A 21,302-nucleotide genomic window follows, 5' to 3' on the forward strand; every position below is an offset into this window, starting at 1 on the left:
CAAAACTTTTAGTGGTGTTGTGGCCAATGGGGTTCAAAACCCCTACTTGGACATTGTGATTACAAGGTTGTGCTATTGCTAATCCAATGTACTTTTAGGTTTGAGCATTAAGGTTTTCTACTTGGAGATGAGGCCCTTGTTTTTTACCCTCACTAGTTTATAACCTTGGGTCAAAAGGGTTTTGGTGGTTTTGTTGTTATGACCACCAGGTTTCAAAACCCCATTGGGCCATTGTGATCACAACACTATGCACTTGTTGATCAATGTAATTGCAAGTTTGAATCTCAAGCTTTGATACCGGAGACGAGGTCCCCTATTTATGACCTAGTTGATTCATAATTATTGGTCAAAAAGAATTTCACATGTTGTTCTACCATTACAAATCATATTACAAAGTTTGGTAGTTGAAGATGAAGTCTTCCATTAATAAGTTTAATGATTCATAACTCTGAATCAAAAATATTTTACAACATATAAAGCATTTTTCACACGCAAATTAAACTTATTTATATACACTTCTAATATTTTTACTCACTCTGTTTCAAGTAGTTTTGGTCTTCGTCCCTTCTCTCTTCTATTTATTATGTTCTCTTAGCTTGCTTACTTCTTCCTAACCGTAAATCAGATAGTTTAGTAAAAATATATGTACCTTCCCCGCCACTGCCGACCATTGACCCACTACATCTTATTTTCAGAAGCTACCTAAACAAGGACATTCAGACCCGTCTCCTCTTGTCCCGGCATTCAACTCAATAGGAACCGGAAGCATTAACTTTACAGTTGAATTGGCGAGATAAGGATGAAGCGATATGGTGATTTGAAACTGACCCAAGTAAAAAGCAACTGGACCAAACACCTGCAGATCTGATATTCTGTAATAATGGGAAAGTGTATTTGTGGAGCTTAATCTTGATCCAAACATAAGTAATTTATGGTAACACCAACCATTTTCTTCTGGGCAATCGGCTCTCATCATCATCGTAAATTGTAAATGACCAGACCGTACTTAACTTTATGAATACACCTGCACTAAGGACATGCTACAGGTAGCCATGTCTGTCTACTGAATACTCAGAAGAGTCACGAGGTTACACCACGGCTAAATAATTTGGCTGCACAGAAGACTCCGTTGGGATCTCACCTTGATTGAACTGCAGTGACGGAGGCTTCATTTATTGAAGGACCAGTCGATGCAGATGAGGTGGTCGTTCCAGATGACTGGGATTTTGTAACATTCTTCTCGCTACTACTTACGAAGGCGGGCTTGGTTGGGTTTGGCAGTGTCACTGAACCGCTAGAGATCATCATCATAACATTGGAGATCGGTGGACGAAGTACTGGATCGGCTTGAATACATAGAAACCCAACATGAATACATCTTAATGCTTGCTCCTCCAGGCATGTTTCTGATACTCTTGAATCCACTATGCTCATTATGTTTCCGTCCTTGTAAAGCCTCCAGGCCTTCAAAACACACAGACACACAGGTAATTTGGTAAGTTCGGGAAAAAGATATCAACCAGGAGAAAAAGAAAGATACAAAAAGCCTGAGCTTTTTACCCATTCTAATAAGTTTTGCCTCCTCTGGTCTAAATGGGTATCTAAGTTTTTTCTCCCGCTGACAATCTCAAGCAGTAGAACTCCAAAGCTATAAACGTCGGCTTTAACAGAAAGCTGCCCTTGCATTGCATACTCCGGAGCCATGTAACCGCTGCAGTATGCACCACATCAACATCCGCTCACTTAAAATACCCATCTACAAAAACTCAACTATCATCAGTTAAGATCCGAAATATAATAGAAGACGTCTAGTTATCCTTACTATGTGCCTGCAACTCTGGTTTGTACATGCGTTTCTTCCTCATCAAATAGTCTAGCAAGGCCAAAGTCGGCTATCTTTGGATGAAGTTTCTCGTCAAGCAAGATATTGTTTGCTTTAATATCCCTGTGAATGATTTTCATCTGTGAATCTTCATGGAGGTACATAAGGCCACGAGCAATTCCAATGATAATATTATACCGTTTTTCCCAATCTAGCGCCCTACGCTTTTCTGAATCTGTAACCCCAAATCCTAAACTTCGTCATATTTTTCAAACAAGAGCCGCAATACTAAAAGAGAAAAATAAAGGCCCATATCTGAATTACCAAAAAGAAAGGCGTCGAGGCTCTTGTTGGGCAAATACTCGTAGACAATCAACCTTTCATCTCCCTCAACGCAACACCCAAATAGCTTCACAAGGTTTCGGTGCTGAACATTGGCCACAAGCTTTACCTCGTTCATAAATTCTTCTTTGCCTTGTCTGGACTTTGCGGCCAGTTTTTTAACTGCTATTTGCTTTCCGTCCCTTGTTCTTCCCTGAAAGATTACAACAGAATTAGAGCCCTGCGTGTCTATTTTAACGGCCTTCGTGGTCTAACTAAAACTGTATTTCATCAGGTCAATAATTATAAATAGTGGAATTCACACCTTATATACGGCACCGAAACCCCCCTCTCCGAGTTTATTGTTGTCATGAAAATTAGCTGTGGCTTCTGCAAGTTCTTCCAAGCTGAAGATAAAACTTCGCTCTTGTTGAAGTAACCCAGATGGAGGAGAAAATGCTTGCCTTCCTGTACCATCAGAAAAAGAGTTCAACAGACTCAAAACTTAAATTAAAAGGAAAAAGAAGGCAAAAGTAAGAAACCGAGATTAAAATCGGAAGTAGCACCTTGGTCATGTGTAGCAGTACTTGTTGGTCCTCCGAAGATGGCAGATTTCACTCTTTTTCTCACAACAATTAAACAGACGAGTATCAGCAGAACCGTGCCTATGACGACCCCCAGTACTATAGGTATTGTTTTCGAGGATTTCTCTGCGGGACAAAACCTCTGCTGTTATTTAATGAAATTGAAGAGATCAGATACCCAAACAGAACCCATCTCACAAACAAAGAAACAAACATATTCAAGAGAATAAAAATGACAAAGTGGGTGAAGAGAAAAACTACTTGATTTCCCCTGAGCAGTTGGATTACCTGCCGGTGGAGAAGGGGAAGGGGAAGGGGAAGGCGGGGATGCAGGGGATGCAGGGGATGGGAGATTATGGGAATCAAGAAAAGGGTAGATCTCATATCTCACTGTGCAGCTTCCTGACATAGCATGAGCTCCTTGTTTTGAAGAACAGCACTGCAGCAACTGTTGCCTTGCTTGAAACAAACATGATCTGCAGTCCTTCACCGATAAATCTCTCCAGCACTGAACGAGACCGTACACCTTATCGGAAGTGGAGTAGGATTCTGATCCCACCCCAAGCAGCTTATTTGCAGGGAGGTAAGCTTGATCAGACAAATTGGACAGAAAACTTGGGGTAGTGGATATGAAAGCCTGCGAATTGCTTGTCACATCTTTCGTGTTTGTCAGCAGAATGAAATTGGTATCTAGTGTAGAAATGAAATTGGAGTTATCGTAGTGCATGAAGCAGTTGCCCATCCACACCCGCGCACCTATGTCGTTGGCGCAGAGTTCTTGAGTGATGTTATGTGCTTCCACGGAACAATTTGCGCATTTCGCTGCTGATACATTCCCGATACACTGGAGCAAGCCATAGGCTTTGTTGGGGGACTGACCACGGGACGAGGTGTTGAAACCTGAACTCTGAGGTGCATTGCGAGAGAGATCGGCGATTACTCGATTCAAGTTTGTGGAGTATGAACTCCCCTCTGTGAAAGTTGAGGCGTTGTTGCAGACTGACCATCGGTAATCACATAAGACTAGTGATGGGAAAATTGCTAGGAAGAACAAGAGGAGAAACATATCTCTGCAAACTTTGGGAAAGGCCGGAGAGTTACACCTCATCCTCATCATCTTCAACCGCGTTCCCAATCTGCCAAATCAAAATAAAACTCTAGTGGCACTAAATAGGGCGTAGATTTCACTCCAACTTCTTCCGCGTTCACAAAGATCAACGGAATTTGGTGTTTTTATTGACTTGACTCAAGACCCCCGAAATTGGGTGTTGTATTTGCCTAAAATGACACGGGAAGTCAAGCACAAGAATGGGGTAGTACGTACGGGGGCTTTTCAGCGTGAACGTGGTTCAGTAAAGTCGCCGAAGTTTGCGGTCAGAAATGTTTTAACTACGTTATATAATCGTCTTTATAATTCATAATCGTCTTTATAAAAACTACGTTTTACTTTGTTGTTTAGCTAATATATTTTGTTGATTTAGCTATTATTCATAATCGTCTTTATAAAAACTACGTTTTACTTTGTTGTTTAGCTAATATATTTTGTTGATTTAGCTATTATTCATAATCGTCTTTATAAAAACTACGTTTTACTTTGTTGTTTAGCTAATATATTTTGTTGATTTAGCTCTTATTCATAATCGTCTTTATAAAAAACTACGTTTTACTTTGTTGTTTAGCTAATATATTTTGTTGATTTAGAATGTTAAGTAGGTTTTAGTTTGCTCTTGAGCCTATATTAAGTCTACATGATACTTTGAAGATTTAGAAATGTGTTCAAATATGCTGAGATTTGAAGGTTAAATTTTTGAATGGGTATTGCAATGTTGTTTAAATGTAAGAAATACTTCTTAATAATTTTGTATGATCTTTTGTACTATAAATTTACTAAAAAAATTTAAAGGACATATACTTGATTAAAATGTTTTATTAAAAGAATATAATATGATATAATAAAAATAGATAGACAATATTGTGATTGTCAACCAAATATATTTAATTAGCTAAGGCAAACAACCTCATGAATCATAGGGGTACAAAATGAAATAATCCTAAAATTTGTTAAAGGTTTGCACTCACCTATCATATTTCACACATCTTTCTTATAGTTGCAAAAAATAGTGTTTATCTCATTTAGATGTGTAGAATATTGTTCCCTTTTAACTACAAACACAATAAGCTAAATGAAACATACTAGTAAAGTAGATGTTAGAATATTTACTTTCTTATTCAATATATGCTAACAAATTATAACTTATAGAACTCTTAATAAGGACCTTATTAGTACATATATATAAGATTTAATTTCTATAGTATTTAATTTTTATTTTATATTTTTAAGAAAATATAAATCGTAAAGAAATTTAATGAAAATTTTTATATAATTTTTTAGTTAAATATTATTAATCATGTAAGCAATAAATAGTTTATTTATTATTTAAAAATATAATATTATCTATATTTTAAATTATTATAACTACCAAAATATTAATGTAAATAGTTATAAACAAGAATAGGGACTCTCAATCATGTAAATAAATAATTTAATATTTAAATATAAGTCTTCCTTTTTTAAATTTAAACTCAAAATTATTTATTTCTTAAAAATGATTTCTTACTTATTGTTTTCCATTGAAATAATAAAGAATGATCTAGGTTATACACAAAATAAAAGATTCTGTGGAGGATCAACATCTCATATTTATTATGTACTATTCCATGTCTATTATATTTCATTTTGACTTACATCATTTAAATAAATTTGCATTAATTCATTCAATCTACAAATCCAACTTTGTTACTTATCATCTTTACATGTTATGTTTTAAAAATCACAACTCATAAGAAATAATACTTGTGGTGATTGAAAATATAGCTTTGCATGAATCCATTTGATTAAGATAATGTTTTCAAATACTTTGTGTTATCAAATACTATTTGTGTATGTTTCATCTGAAGACCTTCTAAATCAAATATAATGAATTAATAAAAGAATTCTAGCTCCTGTTTACAAGCACAAAAATAAAAAATGATATAAACTCAATGTTATTAATTGAGTCACATTTGCACCAAATTACTCTCCTAAATTGGACTTCACTTGCTCCTTTCAAAGATGATGAAGCACAAGATTTATGCAAGACAATTCTAGCCACACACGATAGTTAAGAATGAAATAATCCTTCAAGCTAGAACTTAGAAGTTCCAAGGTTAAAGTTGTCCTATTATTTTTACAAATAATAAAATTTTCTATCTACAATACCTCCTAAGCACAATCTATTGACCCAACATACATAATACATCTTCCATACCTTGTTTTCCCAAATTATTTTTAGCAATTTTAAAAACTTAAATTGGAGTAATACTTAAGAAAATAAAATAATAAAACATGTTTAACGATCAACAATAAAATCAATCAATTGATCTAATAGTTTTAATTCCAAAGCATTGTTTTAATGTAAGACATTCATCAAAAGGTATTTTATATTTTGTCAAATCTCCCTCTTTTTAGCCTATAAGAATTTGGTTCACAATTTCAATATCATCATCCTTCATTGAAAGTTCTAATATAGGATGGTGTTTGTTAAAGAGTTTATACAGAACTTTTGTTAGGTTCCTTGGTGCTTCTTTGAGGGTTATTATAATGCAACAAATATTATTCAAGGTTTACGATAAAATACATTTCAATTTGCATCCCATGGTTTGAACCTAATAGTGTGCTCAAAACCATAACTTAACACATATACTAATCATCTCTAAAACTAAATTTTCACTATTAATTACTATTCTCATAGGTGAGATTAAAACCGTCATCAATTTTCTAAACATATTACTTCCAAATCTTTAAAATATAAATTTGAATATAGTTTTAAAATAAATTTAAAATTTAAAATTGACCATCGTTATTATCTAAAGTCAAAATTTAGTTTTAATATGCAAAGCCAAAAATCATAATGTTAGTAAAAAAAATAAAATCCACATTACAAGGTGCATATGTGGCTTTAGAATTTATATAAAATCGATTATTATTAAGGGTTTTCTTGAGTTTTACTTTTCTAAAGTCCACCTTTTCCCCATCCCATACTTTAAAACATCGCAATTATTTAAATTATTTTATTCTAGACGATTGGGATTTGTTTATTTCATATTATACTTTGTAATCAAATAAAAAAAATTGAGCGATCTTTTCCTTTAAAATCTAACTCATGCAACTCTTTTGATTAACTATCCTTATTGTACTTGTTGTAAGCAGTACTATTGTATTCACTTGTGCAAACAAGTGAATTGATTGGAACCAATGAAAATGCTTAATTATTTCCAATATAAAGATGATTGTACTTTTTTAAAAGTTTTTATTTACATTTTTTATTATTTCAAATAATAATTTTTATTTTTTTTGCAATCTGATTAGTGTACACAATTTTGTGTTAGATGAGTTCTTTTCTCAAAGCATCCACAACATTACAATATTTTTGCCTATATTTCCTTGCACTATGACTAGATTTTACACAAATCAATGTAGTTTCACATTAACTATCCATCGAAATTAATTAATTATTTATTAAACAAACTGTGACCATTCAAATAATTATTTTAAAGTACATATAAATTATTTAAATTATATATTAAGATATTTTAAAAAAAAATTTAGACAAACAATCTTATAGTTTACCAATGTTGCATTGTAGATATCTTAATTTTTCATTTAAAAAAAATCTAACTTGTACATTCACAATTATGCATTTAATTAGAGTGTGTAATTAATTAAACAAAAATTAAATCATTTATTCAATAAATTATGAACATTGATGCAATTACTATGGTTACTGATGTCATTAGTTAAATTACAAAAAATGTATAGATATGAAATGGTATTACTAAAACAACCATATATGGATGAGAAATTAGAGTTAGGACAAAAAGGTAAAAGTTAAATTCTTTACTTACCTAACTAAAAACCATTATAGGAATTTAGTAGTCCTTTTAAATAAAAATCACTTTAAAGCAAGGAACAAACTATGCATTCATTTTATAATAACTTTTATATCATTTGTTAAATTACAAAAATGTAGGGATAAGATATGGCATTGCAAAAGCAATGAGATAGGGATTAGAAATTGTAGTTGGAAAATAAGGGAAAAGATAAATTCTTTATTTGCACATTAACTATGCATTGATATTAATTAATTAATTATTAAACAAATTATGACTATCCAATTAATTATTTTAAAGTATGAAATAAATTATTTAAAATATGCATTAAATTTTTATTTTTTTAAATTAGACAAAAAATCTTATAGTTTGCCAACATTGCATTGTAGAGTTCATAATTTTTCATTTAAAAAAATTACTAACTTGTACATTCACAATTAGGCATATAGTTTTTCCATTTATTAAACAAAAATTTAATTATTTATTAAATAGATTACGAATATTTATGTAATTACTATGGTTAGTGATGCCATTAGTTAAATTATGGAAATGTAGGGATTAGAAATGACATTGCAAAAACAACCATATATGGATGAGAAATTACAGTTAGGAAAGAAAAGTAAAAGATAAATTCTTCATTTACCTAGCTAAAAACTATTATAGGAATTTAGTAGTCTTTTTAAATAAAAATAACTTTAAAGTAAGGAATAAATTATGCATTCATTCTAGAATAACTTTTATATCATTAGTTAAATTACGGAAATGTAGGGATAAGAAATGGCATTGCAAAAACAACCATATAGTGATGAGAAATTGGAGTTAGGAAATAAGGTAAAAGATAAATTCTTTATTTGCACATTAACTATGCATCGATATTAATTAATTATTTATTAAACAAATTATGAATATTTATTTAATTACTATGGTTAGTGCTATCATTAGTTAAATTACGAAAGTGTAGGGATTACAAATTGCAAAAACAACCATATATGAATGAGAAATTAGAGATAGGAAAAAAATGTAAAATATAAATTCTCCATTTACCTAGCTAAAAACTATTAAAGGAATTTAGTAGTCTTTTTAAACCAAAATCACTTTAAAATAAGGAACAAATTATGCATTCATTTTATAATAACTTTTATATCATTAGTTAAATTATGGAAATGTTGGGATAAGAAATGGCATTGCAAAAACAACCATATAGGATTGAGAAATTGAAGTTAGGAAATAATAAAAGATAAATTCTTTATTTGCACATTAACTATGCATTGATATTAGTTATTTATTTATTAAACACATTATGACTGTTCTATTAATTATTTTAAAGTACAAAATAAATTATTTAAATTATGCATTAAGATTTTTTTTTTAAATTAAGAAAACAATCTTATAGTTTACCAACGTTGCATTATAGATTTCTTAATTTTTTATTTTAAAAAAAATACTAATTTGTACATTCACAATTATGCATTTAGTTTTGCCATTTATTAAAAAAAAGTTTAATTATTTATTAAATAAATTATGAATATTTATGCAATTACTATGGTTAGTGATGTCATTAGTTAAATTACAAAAATGTAGAGATTACAAATTGCAAAAACAACCATATATGGATGAGAAATTAGAGTTACGAAAAAAAAAGTAAAAGATAAATTCTTCATTTACCTAGCTAAAAACTATTATAGGAATTTAGTAGTCATTTTAAAGCAAAATCACTTTAAAGTAAGGAACAAACTATGCATTCATTTTATAATAACTTTTATATCATTAGTTAAATTATGGAAACATAGGGATAAGAAATGGCATTGCAAAAACAACCATATAGGGATGAGAAATTAGAGTTAGGAAATAAGGATCCATTTGGTTGTTGGCATACGAATTGAAAATTAGAATAGAAAAATGGAATGAGAATAGAAATGGAGAATGAGAATAGAAAAGGACAATTCCAATTCTATTTGGTTCACATGGAATTCGATAGGGAATATGTTAATCCATTGTTAGTTTGTACAAAAATAGAATAGGAATAAGGTTAGGCTTTGTATTTTAAAAAATATTTCCCTTAAGTTTTTTCCTTTTTTCTTTATTGTTTTTTGGTTAATTTTTTAATAATGGTAACAAGGTTAATTTATTTTTTATTTTTATTTTATTTATTTAATTTTTTTGAACAAATAGATATTAAAAAAAAGTTATTAAAAAATATTGAAATTTTAAAAATTATTAAAAAATCTATTATTATTATTATTTTTTTTAAAAACTTAGATTGGGAATAGGAATGACCTATTCTAATTACAACGTTTTTTGGCATAGACATATGCTCATTTTAGGGGCAAAATTGGAATATGTCTTCCTATTCCTAATTCTAATTGAGCATAACAAACAACGAATATAAAACATATTCTAATTTTCTCTTCATATTCCAATCCTATTCCAGAAACCAAATGGGCCCTAAGTTAGAAGATAAATTCTTTATTTGCACATTAACTATGCATCAATATTAATTATTTATTTATTAAACAAATTATGACCATTCAATTAATTATTTTAAAGTACAAAATAAATTATTTAAATTATGCATTAAGATTTTTTTTAAAAAATTAGACAAACAATAGATTATATTTATCAACATTGCATTATAGATTTTTTAATTTTTCAAAAAAAAAAAAAAAAAATACTAACTTGTACATTCATAATTATGCATTTAGTTTTGCTATTTATTAAACAAAAGTTTAATTATTTATTAAAAAAATAATGAATATTTATGCAATTACTATGGTTAGTGATGTCATTAGCTAAACTACGGAAGTGTCAGGATTACAAATTGCAAAAACAACCATATATGGGTGAGAAATTAGAGTTTTGCAAAAAAAAGTAAAAGATAAATTCTTCATTTACCTAGCTAAAAACTATTATAGGAATTTAGTACTCTTTTTAAATCAAAATCACTTTAAAGTAAGGAACACATTATACATTCATTTTATAATAATTTTTATATCATTAGTTAAATTACGGAAATGTAAGGATAAGAAATGGCATTGCAAAAACAACCATATAGGGATGAGAAATTAGAGTTAGGAAATAAGGTGAAATATTATTTTTTTATTTGCCTAACTAAAAACTATTATATAGGTATTTAGTATAGTTTTTAAAAATCAAAATCATTTTAAAGTTCAAAGAGTGATATCATTAGTTAAATTAATGAAATTTAGGGATAAGAAATGACATCACAAAAGCAACCATATATGGATGAGAAATTAGAGCTAGGAAAAAAGCTAAAAGATAAGTCTTTATTTACCTCACTTAAAACCATTATAATAATTTAGTAGTGTCTTATTAAAATAGATAGCCTCCATACCTAATGATTGGAATGGAGATTGTCAAAAAAAATTGAAAAATGTGACGATCCTTGATCTGTGAGGTTTTGAAGAGCATATCAAATGAAAGGAACTAGTAATAGTAATTCCAAGATCGAGTTTTCACTATTGCTCATCAATCAAAAACCATATTATTCAATAAATTCTAGGTTCCATTCATTGCATTTAAATTATTTGTGCATATTATTCATTAGAAATGTATGTGCATTTTATTCATTGAATTATGTAAATTGTTACATTGTTTGATATTACTTTGTAAAAGTTTGGAAGTTAGGTATTTTGATTACGCATGCCATAGCTGAGATAAATTCTTAGATAACTACCAAAATTATTCTAGTTATTCATTTGTTTTTAAAGCTATATATGGTCATATTATTTTTGTTCGTTTTTATTTCATTCAAAAACAATTTACTTTTTCTATTGCTAAATCAATGGAAGAATGCTTAGAAAATGCAACTTCCCTTATACTCTATTGACTTTTGTTTATGTTGATTTACCTTGCCTACTTTTATATTCTCCATCTTTTCAGTTTACCTTAATACTCCCTTCTCATGCCTACTATTCTAAGTGTTTTATCATAGAGGAAATATTTTAAGAAAACCTAAGTAGAAGTAAGAGTAATCTCTCTATATACTTTCATCCAATCTATGAAATTGTTCACTATAAATTAGAGACTTTGGTAATGAATGACTTGATTCCTACAAAAGGCCTATCATGTCTTGCCTCAAGTTTGGTTCCTAGGTTTTCCACAAGTTATTTTTGCTACTTCGAATTTTAAGTAATAAATGAAAAGAAAACACATTTAGTAAAAGAAAACTAGAAATATTTCTACCAAAAGAAAACACATATTCCCCATAGTAATTTTACAAAACTTACTTTCCCAGAAGTGACAAACAAATTACCCAAAAATCTGCAAACAAATGGTTTATACACAAAAATTGCCACATTTACATATATTCCTCAAAATAAATTTTTAGAACATACTTTCCCTTAATCTTCTTGTTGTTTGTTGAGGAAAGCCTCATTTAACTCCATCCAAGCAACTATGGAATTGATAGTTTTTAAACAAAAGATAACATGTGCCTAGTTCATAAATATTCTTGGAACAACAATTGGAATACTTTGTATGACCCACTTCTTTTTCTTAAATTTGACTAAATAGATTTTCACAACATTGGACAATGACCATCTTCTACAATCTTTTTTTAGCCCTTTTTATTTTGTACGAATTAAAATTGTCTGATTAGATATTATTGTTACTAAAAGTTTACACGTGTAAAATTTAAGTATGAAGACAAAAAAGTGCATAAATGCTATTCATTTCATACAAGAATGTCCTTATTTCATCAATCAAAAATAGATACAATTGATATTTGCACGATGAAATGAAATAAAGTGCTAAAAGTAAATTCTCTCACACAAGTGACTATGAGAGCAGCCCCTAAAGTCTGTTGATACACATTCTTACTCTATCAAAATGCATAGAATGAAAAAAAAAAAAAGCATGGAGTAAAGAGGGTCATAGGACACCAGTCATTACCTGTAATGAACAATTATTTTGCACTAGTCGATTTCTATTTGTTCGCTACCCCAAACTACATCTCTTTTGAATCTCCAAGTCTTGCATTCATAGAAGGAAAAGTGTTAGATCCAATGGATCTAAGCAATGACGAAGCATCTCATCTCATACATAAAACGTCCATGCTATTCTTATGCTATACAATTTCATAAAGAAAATACATCTACCAATAGAACTTAGGGCAAATAATCAAATCCAAAGTGTTTTACTACTACCATGTTTTCTTTTTGTGTAACATCCTATTTCTAACGAATACGTGGATATAACCATAGGCTCCCACAAGGGTTTTTGAGCCTAGTGTACCTGTTAGAAATGAAACTTACAAGGATGATCAAGACATATAAACATAGTTTGCAAAAAACTATAAAGAATAGAAGCCATTAGAACTTTCAACAAACATATAGAAAGGAAAATCAGTTTGCTTTCCTAAATGTTTTTGGTACCAAAAATGTGAGTGTCATCAACAAAGTATAGTAAAGATAATGCCCAGATTTTCATGTATCTATGACTGAAAAATCATAAAAAATCTCAAGGAGACACCTTTAATATCTTTTCATAAGTGGATACGGCCATTAAAAGTTTTATCTTTTCATTTTCAGAACTATAAGAATAGGTTCATGCATCCAGAAGCTCAAATCTGAGCAAGAGATTTTGAAAAAAGTAAAAAATTCCTCATGGCACTAAGTGTAATTTTCATATTGTGGCAAGTATTTGGTTTCCCATGGAATATGTGTTTTAAAAACAATAAAAAGGGAAAGCAGTTATTTCAAGATATCTAGTATAAGCCATGAAAAATACATCAGATTTTTGTGCATAGAAATGACTAAGAGGAAAAATACATTTTTCTTCTTTTTTAATGCAATAAATCTTAGATTTTGTAAAAAAGAGTAAACATCAAAAGACATGAAAGATACCAAACAATATAGTTGCATACCATGATTATCTTCAATCAAAATTGCAGATTTAAACTTGATGTTTCAAGCTCGAAAAACTTTGATTTTTGAGCTACAAATGGCTTCAAAGTGTCATCAAAATCCTTTTTTCCATCTCAAGGTTATAGATCAATAGAACCTAAAGATGCAAATGCATAGAAGCACCCAAATTTCTTCAATTTTGGAGCCATAAATGTTTGCAAACAACAGTAAAAATATGCAGAGAAAATACCTAGGAAAGAGTGAAAATGATCTTTAATTTTTGAGCCAAGAATGTGCCCAAAAATTGTAGATTTTGATCTGTTATCAAAACTTAAAGAAGGGCATAAAATTGACTATTTAATAGTAGAACAAAATGCCCCAAAAATTAGAATAGCAAGAGGAACAAAGCCAATAGGAGCTCGAAGGTCTTCATATTTACCCAGCTATTACAAAATTGCCCAACAAATGATGTAAATGGCAGCCATAGAGAAGAGAATAACCAATGTTTTGAGCCAAGGAGAAGAGGAAAACATTCCCAGAAAATAGAAAGAAAATTCCAGCAAAGCATCTTCATTCTTCTACCTCTAAACCCTCTTTTTTTTAGCAGGCTAGAGCTCACATGAAGACCAAATCAAAATGAAATGAATGAAGTTGTTAGGTTACCTTTCCCTAATATCTCTTCACTCTCCACATGAATGAGAAAGGAAAAAAAGAATTTTCTTTTAAAATAAAAATATGTTATTTTAAAAAAAAAATCCTAAGTCCATAGTAAACATGAAGTGGAGAGGAAAAGGACTTTGCCTTTATGTTTCAAATTTTCTTAGTTATGCAAATATCCAAAGTTTTAAAGTTCCCCATTTCATTAATGTCAAATATCAATCTTAATTAAAGTAATGGTCTTATAAATCACTTTATTTATATTTGATATTAAAGCTTTATAATATTTATTAATTTTTAACATTATAGAAATATAAATTAATCGTAATATATTTAAATATTTTTGAGAAATTTAAATTTTATTTTTTAATAAATATATTATATTGACATTATTAATTGATTAAATGGTTAGTTAATAATATCAATATAATTAGTATTTATTAATAATAATTATTACATTCTCATTTTGAATATTAAATATGTTATAAATAATTTTTTATATTTTTATATATTAAAGATTAATAGATATCTTTGGTGAATTGCTAAAAAGATATGGAAGCAAGTTGTAGATATTTTTAGCCTGAGGAGAGTTGTTGCATTTTAGAGACTTTTGGAGGTCTTTTTGGGGATAAGACTGCATTTATGAGGAGCAATTATGATGATATTATCAGGCCATAAATTTTGGACCTTTTGTACATCTTTTTTAGGTCTTTTTATGGGCTCAAAAAGTGCCTTTTTGACTGGGCTTTCCCAAGGAGTGGATGTTTTGTATTTATGATGCAAGTTGGCTATAGAATGCATAAGTATTGAACTTTGGGCTCATTTTAGTGAGAGTTCTAGAGTTTTGATTATGCAGAGGAGATTTTCATGACATCTTCTTGTGTCCATGGTATCTTTTGCATCTTTTGTGATTCAATTCTAAGATACTTGATATATGTATTGAGTCATTTAGTGATAATTTTTCTGATTTTGGATATCTAGCCGTATCCATTCTATTACTGTGTGTGAATAATATCTAATTTATATAATTTTATGTGAGTTTTAGGATTCCTTATCATTTTGTCTCAGTTGTCACCTAGTTGCAATTTGAACTTTTGCTTGCAAGTTATAATTTGTGTTGTTCCATTTTGGGACTATTGTGTGAACTTTTTCATGTTTTCCTTAACTCTCATTATTAGGACCTTATTATGAAGTATTAATGCAAGCTAGTATAGGATTTATGTGTTGTGATCAATAAGGAGAGTTTCATTGTTTTGATAGCAGTAATATATTCAATACTCATAAGTTTTTGGTGTATCACTTTTCACCTAGTTTCACTTTCAGGTTTCTTTCTACATCTTTCTCCCTTTTCCTATCAAGTTCAATTCATTTTAAGTTAGGAGAGCTTAGGTGATTATCCAATAGGAACCAGCCTAGAACCCAAAGATTCACTCCTATTTCTAGTATGCCCACTACCCATGAGTGTTTCCATGTTTCTCATAGTGACTGAGTTTTAGGACTTAGTCAGGGTCCAACTTTTAGAGATAACAATAACATTAAATTGTTTTATCTTTTTTCTCTACTAATGATAAGTCAAAATTGGTTTGTGTATTCAATCTTTAACTTCTTCTTTAAATGAATGTAAACTAGATTTTATTTTGAAGTTACCAAATATTTGAATTAGTTGTTATACGTTTCTACGTTGACTTGCATCCACCCATAATTTGTCATGGGAATTTGTTCTACGAATTTGTTTGTAGCGTGGAAATGAAAACTTATCCTAAGAAAATAAAAATTGGTTCATATTTTTTAGTAGAATGTTGAACTCAATCCCTTGAAATGAACTATAAACAACTAAAACAAATTTGAGCATTTGAGTCTTTCAATTGAATATTTGGTTAAAATATTTTTGAATAATTTTTTGTTCAATTTTTTAATATTTTTTGATAATGTCATGTAGTTGTTATGAAACTTACATAGCTTTATTAGAACCAAGAAAATGTTAATCTAGATACTCAAGCACGTCTTTGATTTCATCATTACTATTGAAGTGTCATTTATTTGGAAAATGTTGTAGACCCATTAGCATTTTATTCCAAATGTTCTTGGTACATATTATCTTGTCATTTTACTAGTTTATCTTATTTGAAATATAGAAGCCCGTCACTATGTTTAGGAGATTTGTCCATTTTCATTTACACTTAGATAATTTCCTCCAAATATTTCCCTTGAAGTATGCTTAGGAGGCAACTAATTTCTATGTGGCCATGCAAATGATTCATTTGATTTTCTACAATCAATATATATTGTCCTTTGTAATTACATCTTCTTCCTCTTTCATGACTTGTAGGGCTACATGATGTCATTGAATGATTCACTCCTTTTAGTTCTATCCTTTTATTTCAATCAGGCATTGCATAATTTTTCATTTTTAAGTCCTTTATCAAACTTCATACTTTGTATCTTGAAAGCACACCATTACTTCTATTAAAGAACATACAATAATGCTCACCTCTAACATTTCTAATTAGTTTTGTTTGTTTATAGTTTAAATTTCTTAAGAAATAAGGGAAATTGGTTGTACATCAAATCTTGACATTTTTATAAATTTATTGTAAATAGATGTTAGACAAAAAATATTTTTTTAATATATTTACTTCGAAATATTGTTTACTTCCTATTTAAAATAAAAGCAACATAATTTTTTTTTTTTTTTAAGAACTTCAAATATAATTTTCATTTGGAAACTGGCATATTCACTCTGATAAGAACCCCAAATTGCAGCACACTATTACTTTTATCATCTTTACACTTTTTCTTTACATTATATAAATGTAGAGTGGTATTTGTCCTCCTTTCTTAATAATATCATTCTATAAATTTTTTATCGATAAATGCAATAATATTTCTTTTACCACATCCCTCCATTTATACAATGCCTATAATTTGTATTTAATCAGCCATAACGAATTGATTGCTAACTTGACTTCCAACACATGAGCATATCACCTCATTTTCAAATTCAAATATCTATCAAATCACTGACTATCAATTATCGTGTTCAATAAAAACTATGAAGTAGTCGTAGTCAAGTATTCCCAATTATCGACCCTCGGAAATGACACAGACGGGACTGCCCTACTTTACTAAAATAATATTAAAATATGTAGTTTAGAATGAACATTGAAGCAATAGTAGGTAATAAAAAATGAGGACTCTCCGCTCCCCACGTCTTCAATCTCAACTACGTCATTCTCGACTGAGTCATTCATCACGCGGACAATGAAGAAAATCACGACATGAATCTTCTATGACCCTATTTAGAGAGATAGTTATCTACGGAACGACTTAAACATCACAAACTAAACTTAATTTCTATTAAATAATCATAGTTGACTTTTTTTAACCATCCACTAAAAACTATCTTCTTTTTAAAATTTCAGCGATGAGAAGGATGGTTTGAGGAGGCGTCGTCGACTTTGAAAAAACAGAAAGTGATGGAGACAGCAGCAGTACGCAGAAATTTCCAAGGATCCGTTTCGACCTTGCCATATTCAATAAAATAAAACCAACAACTTGGGAAAGATTGAGTTGAAAAAAATTGCAGCATGAATTATTAATGCTCTTCTATATGTCACAAGCGTTGGGCTCATTCTTGCACGGTACGGGATTAATCTTGAGCAGTTGGACAATGAATCTTAAAGATACAAGAATGATATCTTAGAATGTATGAGTTTGAAGAAGAATATAGTAATGGTTAAAATGATGACGAATGTATAACATAAAAACATGTTAAAGATGGAGAAGAATGTGTCTATGGAGTTGGGTAAAGGAATGTATTTAACCAAAGTTCTTTAGATGCTATAAATAAAGAAGATGGTCAATTAATATTCTACATTAATGGACAATCTTGGAGGACACAAATCTTAAACAACCTTGGTAGACACAAATCTTAAAAGATTTAGATTGATGGATGTTAATGGTAATAAAAGTAAAAGCATCAATAAAAATATTTTAATGAAGTGTATCAATTGGGATTTAATTTTGAAAGCTTGAATCATAAAAGGATAAATAACTATTTAATGTAGATCATAAAATATTTTATAAAATCAGTTTCAATAAGAATAGATTTTTAATGAAAATGTTCATCTTATCTCATTCCTTTCCAAATAATAATAATATTATCAGGAATATACTTAGAATTTATGAAGTCAACTTGTTAAGGATGGAAAATTTGTAGAGGAATGGAATAAATTTAGAACAAGAGACTTGATAGTGATGAGTAAGGTAAAGTGATTTGTCTCTAATTGCATTTGTTTTAGGCCTCTAGATTTATAAATTCATTTTTTATTTCTTTTTGCATACAATATGACTTTGAAATCTTTTAAACACATTGACCTTTTCTAATGCACGATGAATAGTTAGCAAGTATGTCTTTAGAAAAAATGATGCCTGTTTATCCTTAACATATTAAACCACTCAATGTAAAGCCATATGAGAAAATGATTTGAAGGAAATTCAACAAAGGGTGCACTAGTAGGGGAAACTAGAAAGTGAAAAGATATTATTTTGGCATTACGAATTTATCAAGTTATCAGTAAGCTATATCAATCATAATCAAATTATTTCTCCATTTATACCATGACATATGATCATGATAATGACCAAGATACAAATTAGTGAAAAAAATTAATATTTAATACTCATGTCATACCTCTCCTTTACTAATAATTACGTCAAAGGCATTCACTATATGAAGAGGAGCTAAATTTTCCATACAATGGTAGGTACTATATTAGAGAAGCAGGACGACCATAGAAATGATCTCATCCGTTCATGTTCATTTCTACCAAGTCATTTTACACGTATTTGGTTAGTCACAAAATAGTATCTCCATCTCCCACAAACCTGGTGGTCGTCGAAGTCATTGTCCCGAACAGTTTACAACAGTAAAATTTTGACATCAGCAGATAAGACGTTCAAAATATTTCCGACTGCGCCACAGTGAACACCTCGCTTCCACTCCAAATGTGCAAACCAACACCAAGTGGCCGCCGCTTTGCACAATTTGATCACACAACAAAACAGTGAATTGACGGACATTTCTGCCAGGAAAACTAATGTCCTACACTTCAGGGTTTCGAGTCACAGCTCAAGCCCATGGCATTCTCGAGACGGCCCTGTGCACAAAAATTTGTAGCTACATGGGAATTTTTGCCTGCTCTGCTTCTTTTCTCCACATCTAAACACAATCCCTCGCCTGGAGAAAACTATGAATCGAGGAACACTTAAAAAAAAACTCGATTCAACAGCCTGTGCCTCATCACCATCATTTACCAATGTTTGTGATTCTGGGCTGGAGGAATCCCTTTCATAAGCGCTAGTTTCTAGACATGTTTCACAGCAAGTCGTCTGCGATGTTTCATGGCTTCATTTGCCTCTGCTTTCCCTTACAAGTAACAAAGGCCATTCTCGTTAATCTTGGAAGCTCAGACAATTCATGCATTGTTGTCCAGAAGCATTGGGAGAATCGACTGGCTACCACCGGTACATGTGATTGGGTCAATAAATATTTTAATGACTTCTATTATCTTAAAGTAAAATAATAATAATTTTACATTTAATGTTTATTAGAATGTTCCAATTAAATGATGATCCTTGCCCACTCTTATATCTCTATCTCGCTTTCTCCTCACTATTCCTTTGCTCAAATATATGATGCTTTTCTCCTCTTTTATGTCAACCTGGGAACAACTGAATCTAATGGTACAGGACAAGAAGGGTGAGATTGTGATATATTTTTTCTTTCAGGTAAATCAATATATAATTTAATGTTTAATTGTTGACTTCAGTAGGTAATCTCAAATTTATTTATTTTTGGTGCACTTCTAGGAGGCAATCTCAAATTTATTTATTTTGTTGACATTAATTTTTTTTAATAGATTTAGATATAGGGGAGACGATTCAGTAGCCACTCATGCATCTATCAATATAAATCTCTTCTATTACTGCTCATAAAAAGCTTCAAAAAATGATAGCACATGCTTTAATAGCTTATCACACATGTAGTAATAGGGTGAACCCACAATAATGGGTTCCACTTTAGTGGGACGAACAAAAATGAAAAAAATTGCAAAATGAGAAATTGAGTTTACCATATGTTCGCGCAAACTTTTTTGTTCATCATGTTCGCGCGAACATATGTGATAAATATGTTCGTGCAAACATGGTAAACATGTTCGCACGAACATGCAAAATCACAAAAAAATTAAATTTTTTTAATTTTTTTTTTTGCTCTTTTGACTTCCATAATTGCAGGAGAATGATCTCCTACTATAAAATAAAAAATGTCAAAATGTGCTGCTCGGAGCAAGCTTTCCAACGACTATAATTTTAATACATAATTTAATCATTAAGACATTCAAATATGAGTTTAACTAATTATAGGTTCATTACCGATTGAACATCAACCAACTTTGACACCTCGAAAAAATTAGTAAATTAGGTCAAATTTTTTTTGAAAAATATGGAAGAACTGGCTTATTAAGATAGCTTTCTATTAAAAAAAAAAAGAAATGGTTTATGATAATTTGACTTCAAATTATCTGTGTCAAACAGAATGTATGTCTGAATTACGGTTCATGTCACTTCAAAACTTCATAAACTATACAATATTCAACCAAAATAAATCAAACCAAATGCATCCTCTGGATATTGATGTTACAAATCTAACATCAAAAGAATTACTTCATTATCATTTCTAGAAAAAAAGTTATGTGTGTCAAACAGGCTATCACTTTTTAAAATATTGAATTTTATTATGTACCACTTTTCAGAGGAGATAAAAAAAATTGACATAAATAAATTTTTTTGTAGATTAAAAAATATGGTTACAAAGTAGGAACAAAGTACTCAAAATCACTAGTTTATGTCCTCTTGAAATTATTTATAGTTTTGGAGATATAGTCACTTGAACATGACGTTTGTTGCAAAAATATTGATTTCAGTGTCAAAATTGGTCAAAAAGTGGAACCCATTATTGTGGGATCACCCAATAGTAAATCATTTTAAAGCTTTCATGGTTGTTGATTGGTCCATTTGTACAAAAAACATTATTGGTGAGCGTCTATTAGAGGGTGAACATAA

At 30.0% G+C, this 21,302-nt stretch overlaps 2 protein-coding genes across 2 annotated transcripts in view; both read right to left on the reverse strand.

Annotated features, from left to right (window-relative positions):
* Positions 1-396: 396 nt before the first annotated feature.
* The window catches only part of LOC149563158 (cysteine-rich receptor-like protein kinase 10), a 68,424-nt gene continuing 47,518 nt past the window's right edge, over positions 397-21,302 (reverse strand). Inside the window, exons 8-12 of the mRNA XM_089826553.1 lie at positions 2,469-2,602; positions 2,147-2,357; positions 1,823-2,057; positions 1,561-1,711; positions 397-1,464 (exon numbers count right to left, since the gene is read on the reverse strand). Of these exons, the coding sequence (XP_089682679.1) occupies positions 1,138-1,464; positions 1,561-1,711; positions 1,823-2,057; positions 2,147-2,357; positions 2,469-2,602 (1,058 nt within the window). The 3' untranslated portion in view covers positions 397-1,137. The remainder of the gene's footprint in view (positions 1,465-1,560; positions 1,712-1,822; positions 2,058-2,146; positions 2,358-2,468; positions 2,603-21,302) is intronic.
* Positions 2,477-3,868, reverse strand: LOC149563159 (antimicrobial ginkbilobin-2-like protein). Its single transcript, XM_089826552.1, has 3 exons — positions 2,989-3,868; positions 2,710-2,872; positions 2,477-2,611 (listed from the first exon to the last, which is right to left on the reverse strand). The coding sequence occupies exons 1-2, from the start codon at positions 3,842-3,844 to the stop codon at positions 2,715-2,717; spliced, it is 1,014 nt and encodes a 337-aa protein (XP_089682678.1). The 5' UTR covers positions 3,845-3,868; the 3' UTR covers positions 2,477-2,611; positions 2,710-2,714.

This window comes from Cupressus sempervirens, chromosome 4 (assembly GCF_028749045.1).
Source record: "Cupressus sempervirens isolate cs-2001-9-10 chromosome 4, ASM2874904v1, whole genome shotgun sequence".
NCBI classification, from domain to species: Eukaryota; Viridiplantae; Streptophyta; class Pinopsida; order Cupressales; family Cupressaceae; genus Cupressus; species Cupressus sempervirens.